This window comes from Artibeus jamaicensis, unplaced genomic scaffold (assembly GCF_021234435.1).
Source record: "Artibeus jamaicensis isolate MK-2021 breed Jamaican fruit bat unplaced genomic scaffold, CSHL_Jam_final contig_793, whole genome shotgun sequence".
In the NCBI taxonomy this organism is placed as follows: domain Eukaryota; kingdom Metazoa; phylum Chordata; class Mammalia; order Chiroptera; family Phyllostomidae; genus Artibeus; species Artibeus jamaicensis.
The window spans coordinates 6,148,223-6,162,392 of NW_026521975.1; the positions used below are offsets into that span (position 1 = coordinate 6,148,223).

Genomic DNA, 14,170 nt, shown 5'->3' on the forward strand with positions numbered 1-14,170 from the left:
TCCTTGTTTTTTCCAATTCTTGTTTCTTCACTCTGTACTGGTTTAATGTTGATTTCTTCCTTCTGCTCCAAACCATTGATTTGAGTCCTGGTTTCCTTCCCTTCACTGCTGGTTCCTTGTACATTTTCCTTTATGTCATTTTTCACATCCTTCACTTTTTCCTCTATTTTGTGACCATACTCAACCATTTATGTGAGTACTCTGATTACCAGTGTTTTGAACTCTGCACCTGATAGGCTGGCTATCTCTTCATAGCTTAGCTGTATTTTTTCTGTAACTTTGGGCCATATTTTTTGGTCTCAGTGTGCCTGTTATGTAGTAAGGCATGGAGCCTTAGGTATTGGCCAGGGCGGGGCAACCCACTTCAGTGTGTTGTGATGCTGTATGTGGGGGAGGGGTCCAAGTGGGAACAATGCCACTTGCTCAGCTCTTGGTAAGCTTTCAGTCACTTCCTCTGCTTCCCACAAGCAAATTGGGCCTCTCTACTGCTGATTCCCTGGTGAATGGTTTTGTGTATGTTCTAGGATCCTGTGGGTCTCTCCAATGAACTCTCCCCTGAGGCTGGGAGTTTCTCTTGCTGCCTCAAGCCCCACAGATTTTTTTCAGTCAGAGGTTTTGAGGATTTATTTCTCCACACTGGAACCCTGAATTGCGTGGTCTGTGTCACTCCTGTTTTTCCTCCTGATTTATCAACACACAAATGTGGCAGTGTCCACTCCACCAGCCAGCTGCCTTGCCTGATGCAGTCCTCAAGTTGCTGCCTTGCCTCAAGTCATCTCCACCCCTCCTACCAGTATGGATGAATGTTTCTTCTTTAACTCCTTGGTTGTCAGACTTCCACACAATTTGATTTTCTGGCAGTTCTGGTTATTTTTGCTTTTAAAATTGTTGTTGTACTCCTTTTGTTTGTGTGAGGAGGCAAAGTATATCTACCTATGCCTCTATCTTTCCTGGAAGTCTGATTTGATTTCTTTTAAAAAATGAAAAGCTAACAATGAAAGAAAAAATATTTACAACCACCATAAACCTTGAACCATAGTTTCATAAAACAGAAAATTTCATGTGTGCATTTTGTTTGAAATAATTCTTTCCGAATAACATAAAAACAATTTGGAGTTCTGGCCCAGATGGAGGCATAGGTAGTAACCCTTCACTTCCTCACAAAACCAAAAGGAGAATAACAACCAATCTAAAATCAACAAATAACCAAAACTGCCAAAAAATCAAACTGCATGGAACTTCGACAACCAAGGAATTAAAGAAAAAAAATCAACCAGAACAGTCGTACCTGTAAGGCAGTAGACCAGAGGGCCAACTCAGCAAAACCCAGTGAGGTGTTGGATCCTGGAGGCGGAGCTGGCTGCTGAAGCCCACGGGCTGTGTGGGAGGGGCTGACTTAAGGGGAAAACTGAGACTCAGAGCTGACCATGGACTACAGTGGGGGTTGCCATGGTGAGAGTTCCTCCCAGTGACACAAGAGTTCGTTGAAAAGTGCGCTAGAGAGGAGCAGGTGGGCCACGTTGTTCCCTCGCTGGCCCCTCCCCCACAGGCAGCACTGCAGTGCTGCAAGGAGGGTTGCCCTGCCCAGGTGAATACCTAAGGCCCTGCCCCCTTACAACCTAGCAGCTACACCAAGACAAAAAAAAATATGGCCCCATAATCAGAAAGAACAGAGCAAACTCTCAGAGCTAAGCGATTAGGAGATTGCCAACCTATCTGATGGAGAATTTAAAGCCCTCATAATCAAAATGCTCACAGATCTGATTGAGCCTGGTTGAAAAAGGAAAAAACAAATGAGGGATAACCAAAGTGAAATAAAGCAGAATGTTTAGGAAACCAACAGTGACAGGAAGGAAACCAGGACTCAAAGCAACAATTTGGAAAAAAAAGAAAGAAATAAACATCCATCCAGAAGAAAAGGAAGAAAACAAAAATTCAAAAAAATGAAGAAAGGCTTAGAAACCTCTGGGAAAACTTGAAATGTTCCAATATCCAAATTACAGGGGTGCCAGAAGGTGAGAAACAACAGTGAGAAATTGAAAACTTATCTGAACAAATAATGAAGGAAAACTTCCCCAATCGGGCAAAGGAAATAGACTTTCGGGAAGTACAGGAAGCCCAGAGAGCCCAAAGAAGTTGGACTCAAGAGGAACACAGCAAGGCACATCATAATTAAGTTAAAGGTAAGGAAATTAAAGATAAGGAGAGAATCAATTCTAAAAGAAGCCAGAAAAAAGGAGACAGTTACCTACAAAGGAGTTCCCATCAAACTATCAACTGACTTCCCAAAAGAAACCTTGCAGGTAAGAAGGGGCTGGAAAGAAGTATTTGAAGTCATGAAAGGCAAGGACCTACATCCAAGATGACTCTATCCAACAAAGCTTTCATTTAAAATGGAAGGGCAAATAAAGTATTTCCCAGATAAGGTCAACTTAAGGTAGCTCATCATTACGAAGCCATTATGCTATGAAATATTAAAGGGACTTATCTAAGAAAAAGAAGATAAAAAATATAAACAGTAAAATGACAACAAACTCACAACTATCAACAAATGACCTAGAAGAAAAGAAAAACAATGAAAACAAAAACTAAGCAAACAACCAGAACAGGAACGGAATCTGAGAAATGGACATCAGATAAAGGGAGGGAAAAGGGAGGAATAGGGGGGAAAGATACAGGAGAGAAGAAGCAGAATTAGTAGGCATAAAATAGATGGGGAGAGGTAAAAAATGGTATAGGATACAGAGGACTCAAAGAATTTATATGTACAACCCATGGACATGAACTACGGCAGGGGGAATGTTGGAGGGTTGGGGGGTCAGGGTGGAGTGGGGATAAACGGGGAAAAATTGGAAAAACTGTAATAGCATAATCAATAAAAATACTTAAAAAACAATTTGAATCACATCACAGTCATGAAAAACTGAAATCTACAAATAGAGTAAAGTATTTCTTACAAATCTGAAAGCACACGAAACCTGGCTAAGCTTCAATTTCTAAAATCTGCTAAAGTTACAATTACGCAAATAAGGCTAACTCAGAAAATTAGCAATAGTTTGAAACTATTATCCTATTTCTTGAAGGTAAATTTACTGTAAACAATTTTACTGGAATGTGTGCTGGTTTTAGTTTAAATTTTGGTATTTACAATTACAAGCTACAGCTGGATGAAAGAGAAAGTAGTTTGAAGATTTGAAACTGAGTCAGGATATTATAACCCCTTACACACTGGTGTATATACAGGATGGGGCGAATGCAGGTTTACAGCTGTGAGTACGTGAAAAACAGAGTTTATTCTTATATTATTATTTTTGAAATTATTGTACTATTTTCCATACAAACCACTGTAAACGTAGTTTTGCTACATCCTGTATTTTCTTTTCTGTGTCAATAAATGCAGAGGCATAATAAATTAACAATTACAGACCAGTATGCAAAACACAGTGCAGTGTTTAACAACCTTATTACTTTTTTTAATCCTCACACAAGGTCATTTTTTCATGCTTTTTAGAGAGAGAGGAAGGAAGAAAAAGAAATACCAGTGAGAGAGAGAGAAACATTTGATTGGTTGTCTCCTGAATGTGCCTGGTAAGAGCAGGCACCCATATCAGAATCGTACCAAGGATCGCATGCACCTGTATTGGAATCATACCAGAATCAAACTGGGGATCATATGTGTCCAGACCAAGAATCAAACCCACAACCCAGGCACATGTCCTGACTGGGAATCGAAATGCTCCTTTTGGTTATAGGACCACGCTCCAACCAACTGAGCCACACAGGCCAGGGCAAGATCTTACTACTTTTAAATGTCAGAAAAAATACAGTTCACAGTAGTGAAGTAGTTGTTAAGGAATTAATATAGTATTGGGTCCTGTTTATTTGTTTTTTACATTGTAATCTGTGTTAACATGTTTTTTAGACATGTTGATCAAGATATAAGTTTTGCAAGCGCTTCAAAATTATTTCAGCTATTCTGTTATAGATTTTCATTGTATGGATATATCAGAAAGTCTTATTCCAAATATGGCATTATAGATTTTTTTTAAAAAATGTAACTGTTATATTAACAAAGGAGTTAATTTTGAGTTACTCAAGACTTTCATAAATAACAATTTTAAAACAATCTTCTTAGTAAATGCAAAATACTCAGGCAGTTGTTTTTACTTTTAGCTACTTAGACAAAATATAGTTAAATTCTTAGTTTAGAATGATTTTTATCAACATAGCATCATTTTTTCACTATATTAGCTAAACTGATAAACTGTAATTACTTGACTTCAAGACTCTTCAAATATTTGAGTCTGCATACCTAAAAATATTTTCTTTATAGGTTACGCAAACACAAAATAACTCAAAGCCACAAGAGACTCTACTTTTATGCCAATCTAATTTTGTAGTAGGTTCTCTGCCAAGAATTCTTCCTATATAAGAATATGTCCAATTCAAGTAGTATAATATTGAATTTCTGCTGATAAAAAGGAAATACATTAGAATACTGAATATCAATTGTGAGTAATATTCAGAAAATTATTAATAAGTTCCTACATTTGTATAGTATACTTAGTTTATAAAGCATTTTAGATACAAAATTACTCTTCAGTAAATCCTATTAAAAAGGGCAAGAAAGTATTACATTTTATAGATGGGGTAACTACAGCTTCACAGCCATTAAGAGACTTGGTTAATGTCACATGACAAATAACAGAACTAATAGATCTCAGTCTAGTCTTCCAAATATAACGTATCTGTTTTCCTACAAGGAGACCACCTTCTCATTTTATATTCCTTCACACTACAGAATAAAAGGAAATATGCTGCTTTTAACTGTTATAGCAAACATTATCACAGTTAATTTCTTATTTTATCAAAAATGAATAGCTAAGTAACAATACTGAGTAGCTGTTCATACTCCTCAGATTCTACTGCTTTCTGTAATGTGTTACTGGTTTGGCTACAAAGTTTGGTTTTTTGTCTCCCCCCGCCCCCATAAGATGGGTCTAGCAGTGCTCAGTTGTCTCTAGCTTCATTTGAAACAATTTTGTTAGACTGTATTGTGACAGCTGTAATATCAGCATGCATTAAAAAAACTTATAAAAATAGGTGAATTTGTGTGTAGCCACTTTAATATGACAATGGAAGAAAATACGCAACATTTTTGGCATTCTTATGCTTTATTATTTCAAGAAAGGTAAAAACACAAATGAAATGAAAAAGAAAAGATTTGTGTAGTATATAGACAAGGTGCTGTGACTGATTGAACATATCAAAAGTGGTGTGTGAAGTTTTGTGCTGGAGATTTCTCACTGGACGATGCTCTGTGGTCAGGCAGACAAGTTGATGTTGATAGTGATCAAATCGAGACATTAATTGAGAGTAATCAATGTTATACCATGTGGGAGATAGCCAACATTCTCAAAATATCCAAATCATAAAGTTATTGGTGAAAATAAAAAATGTGTCTATGTGTCTTTTAGCTCATGGGGAAAAAATATGGAATTTTTGGCCATCCCAATACAAAGGTCACACTAATAAGATTAAAAAAATAATACAAAGCAAAAATACTTTAGCCTTGGTGATATGTAAACCACATTCTATCGTGTTATTTTTATTTTAAAATATAAACCTCAGAGTAAGATTAGCTCCTAAAATTGTTTTTGGCTACTCTTACTACCCCGGACGAAAACTCGCGGTTCCATGTCTACCAGCAATTCACCTTACCCAGAGGTCATGTTCAGCGTAGTCAAACAGAAGCCATACTTTCCTATCAGCATGAGACAGAAACACCTTCTGAAGAGAGATGACATTTGGATGCTTAAGTTCTCGAAGTAACTGGAAAACAAAGGAAATCCATTAAAAATCTTTGCCATAAAAATGTTTGAAAAAACCTACACCATTTGTAATTCAAAGGCAATGTAAAACCAATCCTAAAATCCTAAAATCTAATCATGTTCAATCCTAAAATCTGGTAAGTCCCCACACAGTTTTGAGATGTCCACACAGGTGCTTCAGTGATAAATGAAGAAAAAAAGTCTGGGGAGAAGAAAAAGATACTGAAAAGGTAATATTGGAATAAATCTATCTTGGTTGTTATTGTTTATTGTGGGAAAATATACGAAACACAAAAACTCACATTTTCATAATTTTTAAGTGTATAATTCATCAGTATTGTGTACACTCACAATATTATGCAGCCACCCCCACTAGCCATTTTAGAACTTTTTCATTATCCTAAACAGAAACTTGGTACCCATTAAGCAATAACTTCCCATTTTCTTACCTCTTGGCTATTGATAATCTCTATTCTACTTTCTGGTTCAGTGAACTTGCGTATTTTAGGTACCTCGTGTAAGAAGAATTAACAGTATACAATATCTGTCTTTTTGTGCCCGGATATTACTCAGTATAATGTCTTCCAGATTTATCTATGTTGTAGCATGAGTCAGAATTTCATGCCTTTTTACTGTCTAATACATCCCTATGTATGTATGCAGCACATTTTGTTTATCCATTCATCTGCTGATGCATGTAAGTTGTTTCCATGTTTTGGCTACTGTTGAGAATACTGCTGCTATGAACATTGGTGCACAGGTATCTGAGTCTGCTGCTTTCAATTGTTTTAGATATACGAAGGTCTATCCAGAAGGTATCCAGCCACATAATATAAAAAATAGACACATTTATTGAAAAATATACAAGATACAATAAGCACTGTACATAGGACAATGATGCCTCAGTTCCCTTCAAAAGAGGCACCTTGGGATGTCACATGGTTTTCCAAATCACCACTAGCTCCCCCATTCTACTTTTCTGAATCTCATCAACGGTCTGAAATCTCTTCTTTTTCAAAGGTGATTTTAGTTTTGGGAAAAGCCAGAAGTCACAGGGCACCCAATTTGGGCAGGGGGCCAAGTCACCTGGGTGATTTGATGTTTCACCAAAAATCCTTGCACAAGACGTGATGCATGAGCAGGCACATTGTGGTGATAAAGCTTCCAATCACCAGCTGCCCATAGCTGCAGCCTTCTTAATCATCCAGAGTTTCCACAGAGGAACGTTCAAGCTTAATGCAAAATCTGATGCGGATTAATTGCTCTACTTGCTCATTTTGAATGCAACAGCCACACAGTACACAAGCTCACTCAACAGCTCTATTGCTTACTCAACAGCTCTACTGCTCCCACTGACTAGTACAATGTAGTTGTCATTGTTCACGCATGTGTGCTCGTCCACTCTCCTTGGCTGCCAGGTTACAATGATGTTGTAAAAACTGTTCTTGTTATAGTAACAATGGCTGGGCTTTTTCTGGACAGACCTGGTATGCCTAGAAGTGAAACTGCTGCATCATATGATAGTTCTATGTTTAACTTTTGGAGAAACCACCACAATGGTTTTCAGAGGCTGAACCATTTTATATTCCTATCAGCAATTTATGAGGGTTCCAACTTCTCCACATTCTCATCACACTTAATTTTCTTTAACAGCCAAATCCTAATCGGTATGAAGTAGTGTTTCATTATGGTTTTGATTTGCATTTTTCTAATAGCTAATGATGTTGAGCATCTATTCATGTGCTTATTGATCATTTGTATGCCTTCTTTAGAGAAATCTTTCTTAAAGTCCTTTTGGTTTTTGTTGCTGTTGTTGTTGAGCTGTAATTCCTTATACAGTCCAGGTATTAATCCCTTAGCAGATATATGATTTACAAATATTCTCTCTCATTCTGCTAGTTGTCTATGTTTTGACATCACAAAACAACTGAACTTCAAACAAATCTTCAGCTTGTTATTTTTGTTAAATGTACTAATTGCAACATTAGAAAACACTATATTCATTAATACCAAACATCAGTGAGAGTAAGATCTATAACTTTGTGAGACATAGTATCTATTTTTTTCAGCCATTTAAATTATATAGTAAGTTGATTAAAATTTTGTAACCTTTTCCAGATAATAATATAGAATTTATATAAAAAGAAGCATCCAAGTAAAACACATTTTCATGGCTTTAACCTTTCTTATCTCCTAGTAGGAGATAAGAAAGGTTAAATGTCCTTAACAGAAGGCCATTCTTCTATTTAAAGTCTTTTGTTTCCTTATTTTATCTCCATTTAATAACCAAAGTGCCCCTAATAATCCATCAGGTAAAAAGTACTTCCATCCCACCTGGCAAAAACACAAATAATACCAATAATGACAAGGAAAAAATTCCTCACAAAGCCTGATATATTTTTATCACTTAAAACTAACCTACACAGTGCCTTCCAAATGTGTTCCAAAACAGCCATGTGAGAATAATAAGGACTTAGAACCTAAGACTTCAGTAACTTTACTGAAGAACATTACTAATAATGTTCTTCATTATTAGTAATGTTAATAATTAGTAATGCTAATAATATTCATTATTAGTAATGTTAATAAGAACATTACTACCAGAAAAAGAATATAAATGTGAAGTTAAAATATCAGACTCTAAAATAAATTCAGCAAAGAAAAGGACTATGAATAGACTGTATATTAAGTCACTTATAGTAACAATTATTCTCCAGAAAGTGATACTTATTTTATTCAGAAGAAAGATTAAATTGAACTTATATATTTCTGCTTTTAAAATATAATTTCAAACTTATTAGACTTTAGAGATTACATACAAATCCTCAGAAACCTAAAGACCAGTATCTAATAGTAACCATATCCTATTTAATATGCAAGGCAAAGAATCTGATAAGGAAAGCCTAGACTTCAGAGTCACCCAGATCATGCAGCTGGCTGACAGAGCTAAACCTAGTGCTAAATTCATCTCAGTTCTGGGTCAGTGTTTGCTCCATTACCTCACAACTGGAACACATTTCTTGGCTAGGCAGCTGTTTCAAGTCCTTTTTGGAAAGTGGCAGGGTAGAAATGAACATAAACAAAATCTAAAGCTTTGGCAAACATTCTCTCCAATTATTAAAAGCCTATATATAAAGCAATTCTTTGATATCGCCTCAATTTCACCTCTAAGAAGAATTTTAGCTCTTGTATTAGAAAAAATTAAAAAGCAGCAACTATTTTCTTACGCTCTTCCACATATGGTACTAAACATATGACATATATTATCTCAATCATGAATCACTCTGTGGAATTTGTGTTTATATGTCAGTAGTCCTTCCTTATCTGTGGTTTCACTTTCTGCGGTTTAGGTTACCTACTGTCAACTGAGATCTGAACATATTAAATGGAAAAAGCCAGAAATAAACAATTCATAAGTTTAAATTGCATGCCATTCTAAGTAGCATGCTGAAATTTTGCACTGTCCGGGCTGGAATGTGAATCATACCCCTTGTGCAACATATTCACACTGCATCCATTCCCCACCCATTAGTCACTTAGTAACTGTCTCAGTTATCAGATCCACTGTCATGGTGTCACCATGCCTGTGTTCAGGTAACCTTTATTTCACTAAATAATGCCCCCAAAGCCATTTACACAGCTTTTGTTACAGTATATTGTCATAACTGTTCTATTTTGCTATTAGTTATTGTTGTTAATCTCTTACTGTGCCTAATTTTTAAGTTAAATTTTATCATACTTTATGTATATATATAGAAAAAAAGTACAAGTGATACTTAAACAACATGAGTTTGAACTACATGGGTTCACTTATACATGGGTTTTTTAAATAAATGCTGTAAATGTATTTTCTCTTCATTATGATTTTCTTAATAACATTTTGTTTTCTCTAGCTTACTTTATTGTAAGAATACAGTATATAATACATATAGCACATTAAAATATGCATCAATCCATTATTTATGTTATTGTTAAGGTTTCTGGTTACCAGTAGACTATTAAGTTTTTGGAGAGTCAAAAGTTATGTCTGAATTTTCAATTGTGCAGGAAGGAGGAAGGTTACCCCTAACCTCTGTGTTATTCAAGGGTCAACTGCACAGCATACAGGCCTCAGTACCATCGGTGTTTTCAGGCATCCAGTGGGGGAACATATCCTCTATGGATAAAAGGGGATTACTGTACTTCTATTTTATGGATGAGGAAATAGTGGTAAAAGGGGATTAAAAATTTTGCTGAAGATCACAGTCCTAGGTAATGGTTAGAATCAGGATTTAAATGCTTTAAAAATAAACTTTTTAAAATACAAACCCGATACTCTATGGTTAATACCAATACCTCCTAAAACCTAATACCCAGGGGGACTAGCTCTCTTTACAATCCACACAGGGATGTTATAAATACATAGTAGGCTGTGAACTGAACAATGGCAGGCGCTGAGTCTTGGTTGCAGGTGCCCTGCTGGCTTCTAGTATACTGCCTGGAACCTGGCAGAGGTGTGTATTAAGTACCTGGCAAATATCTGAATGAACGACAGACATCTGGTGAAATGTTCTAAGCTTCTCACTATAACTCTATGAGATATTATCATTATTCTTATTTTACAATGAGGAAACTAAAACACAGAAATTAAGTAACTTGCTTTGGGTCTTAGTTAACAGGTAAAGCCAGAATAGGTAATCTAGCCTGGGTTTTAACCACAAGCAATACTTGCAGTACTGTGAACTTGGGACTCAAACACCGTAGGAGTGTTCCACAGTTTCCATATTCGGTGAATAGAACTTTAGCATTTCATCACCCATACAGAGAGCCCATAGTATATAAATGCTTATTTCTTAACATTTTATAAGTTATTTTTTGCCCTTTAGAAGATTTTGTGTTAAAAATATTCAAAGAAAAGGTTTAAATAAATTTATCCAATGGTTTCCATCACAGAAACTACCTAAGTTTTTCTAATTCTACTGGGAATAAAATCTGATAATATTCTGAGTACTAAGATCACTGCTGAAAATATAAATATTTTGGTACATCATTTATAATAAACTTAATTCATTCCAATTGTGCCAAAATGCCACACGATCTGAACTTTTGAAGTATAAATAAATAAAAATTTAATAATATTTAAAACTATATCTTGTCAATATCACTGACAGCAGAGAATTAGAAATTAGTTTAATAAAACCAGTAATAGTTTCAAAATGGCATTGATTTCTAATATCAAAAACTTTAGAACAAAACAAAAACAATAATTCTAAATTTATGCCATAAGTATAATAGTTGAGTTAAAATTACTATAATAGTGGCCCTGGCCAGGTAGTTCAGTTGATTAGGGTGTTGTCTCGATATGCCAAGTTTGTGGGTTCAATCTCTGGTCAGGGCACATACAAGAATCAACCAATGAATGCATAAATAAGTGGAACAACAAATTGTTGTTTTTTTCTATTTCTCTCCCCTCACCCTTCCTGTCTCTCAAATCATAAATAAAAATTTTAATTACTCCAAAAGCATAAGGAGAATTATTCCAAATTTATTTCAATTTTGAAAAAAGCTGTGAAAACTTTTCTTCAATAGAATTCTGCCAAATTGATTTTTAAAAATGAGGTGCACCCTAGCCGGTGTGGCTCAGTGGTTGGAGCATCATCCCGCACACCAAAAGCAGCTGGTTCATTTCCCAGCCAGGGCATCTACCCAGGTTACAGGTTCAATCCCTGTTTGGGGTGAGTACAAGAAAGCAACCGATTGATGTTTCTTTCTCTATCTCTCTCCTTTCCTCTCTCTCTATAAGCAATGGAAAAAAATATCCTTGGGTGAGGACTTAAAACAAAAACAAAAACTCAAGGTGCTCAGGTTAAAGTAGACGTGAGCTTCAGAAACTAGATCCCGCAGGTTCCCTATCTCAACTACAAGGCTGCGTCTTGGAATCTGGAGGGTCCACTCCAGCGCAGTTTGGAAAAGCAGTATGGTCAATAATTCCAGTCCACAGGGAAGTCTGGAAACACAAAAACAAACCACTTGCAGTGAGGATGCAATGCTCTTAACTTTGGTAGACATTCTCGGGGTTCTATTCTTCCTCCCTTCCTTTTATACTTACTTACAAAGACTGCCGATTTAGCATACACGGGTGAAGAAATGTGTTATCATGTAGTGGGGGTAGAACAACAAAGAGAAGGCAAACAAATAAACAAGAAGAAACACCTTATAATTTGTAATATGCGCTATGAAAAAAATTAGGTATGGATCCTAAGAGAATAATGGAGGCGAGTGGTGGGAAAAGAGGACTTCTCTGAGGGAGATTTCATAAATGAAAGAGAGAAAGGTCTAAGGCTTGGCACAGGAAATGAATTTTTCTTTTTAATTTTTTATTATGGAAATTGTAAAGTAAATAAAATAATATAGTAAAGCAATTCCCCATATACCATAATCCACTCACAGCCTGTACCACTTTATCTATATTCAAACCCTCTCTTCCCACCTTAACTGTAATTACTTTGAAGTTAATTCCTGGTATTGCATGATTTCATCTATAAATATTTCAGTATGTATCTCTTAAACATAACCAGGGTGTCTTTTCTCAGACCACAAAATAAATTAGTGATCAACAACAATAATTATCTAGAAAGACTCACATATTTAAAAATTAAACAATACATTTTTAAGTAACTCATGAATAAAAGATAAAGCACAAAGAAAATTTGAAATATTTTGTACTGAATAATAATTAAAACAATAAAATTTTTGGAATGTAAAAAAACACTCTAAAATTTATAGAAAAATTTATAGTTTTCATTGGTTATATTAGAAAAGAATAGAGTAAAAATTCATGACTGAAGGTTATACATTAAGAAAATAAAAAGAAAATGTAAGAATAAACAAAAGAAAATGATAAAGGTAAGAGCAGAAATCTGTGATACAGACAGAAAACACAAATGAGCAAATCTGCAATGAAACAGGGATATCACTAAAGAAGCTACAGATGTGAAAAGATAAAAGGGACTACTATGCACAAGTTTATGCTAATGAATTCAATAACTTAAATAAAATGTAGAAATCAGGTAAAAACACAACTTATCAAACACAAGATGAAATGTGAAATCTGAGGAGCTCCATCTCTACTAAGAACATAACACTGGTTGGTGAACAATAATCACACATTTACCATCATATAGAAACTGTCAGAAAATAAAGAATGGAAAAATGCTCCCTAACTTGTTTCATGAGGACAGTATGATCTTCCTACCAAAGACAAAGACATTACAAGAAAGATAATTAGATAATCATTCAAACTCATAGACTTAGAACTCTTTAACAACACAGAAAGCATCTGATAAAACTCAATACCATTTATGAAAAAATAGAAGCAATATCCTAAACCTGATTAATGGCATCTATAAAAAGCCTATAGTTAGAATTTTATTTGATGGTGAAACACTGAAAACCACTTGCCCCCAAGAATGGAAACAAGTCACAGAGGTCCACTCACTGCTATTCAACATTGTATGAAAGGCCTTAGGCCAGTGCAACAAAAGAAAGAAAAAAATTAAAAGCCTAAAGATGAAAAGAAGTAAAACAATTTTTATTCACAGATAACATAATTACTTATGTAGAAAATCCCAAGATATCACCAAAACCTACCAGTGAATTTAGGTTTGTACTATACAGGGGTGGGCAAAAGTAGGTTACAGTTGTGATTATGCAAAACACAGTTTATTCTTGTATCATTATTAATTATTGTACTATTTTTCATACTAACTGTATACATACTTCTGCCCACCTATATATAAACAAATATCTAGTAATATTAAAAACCAATGCTATTCTGAACACAGAAGCACACAAATAGAAAATGAACATCTAAAAATAATTCCACATACAATAGTGTCAGAAAACACGAAGTGCCTAGGAATTAATTTAACAAAACTAAAAAACACTAAAATAAAATCTTAAAAAATGGAAAGTTGTCTCACAGTTATTAAGAACCACACCTAAAACAAAGCAAACTAAGAGGACAGCTAGATCAGGAGCAGAACCATAGAAATGAAGATCTCAAGGAGGGTTAGCAACAGGGGAGTGGGAGGAGGGGAAGGGGGGAGAAGGTACAGAAAATAAGTAGCATAGACAGTAGATAGAAAATAGATGGGGGGCAAGAATAGTATGGGAAATATAGAATCTAAAGGACTTGAGACACGTGTTCATGAACTAAAGGGGGAAATGGTGAGGGAGGGGTATACAGGGTGGAGGGGAATGGAGGGGGGAATAGAGCAAATGTAATGGCATAATCAATAAAAAAAATAAAAAAAATAAAATAAAAAAAAAATGGAAAGTTGTATTTTAAACAACAATCT

At 35.2% G+C, this 14,170-nt stretch overlaps 1 protein-coding gene across 6 annotated transcripts in view; it reads right to left on the bottom strand.

The window, feature by feature from the left end:
• The window catches only part of CDK8 (cyclin dependent kinase 8), a 141,114-nt gene that overhangs the window by 57,476 nt on the left and 69,468 nt on the right, over positions 1-14,170 (bottom strand). For all 6 annotated transcript variants that reach the window (XM_037137134.2, XM_037137135.2, XM_037137132.2 and 3 more), the window contains one exon: positions 5,722-5,832. In XM_037137134.2, coding sequence (XP_036993029.1) covers positions 5,722-5,832 — 111 coding nt within the window. The remainder of the gene's footprint in view (positions 1-5,721; positions 5,833-14,170) is intronic.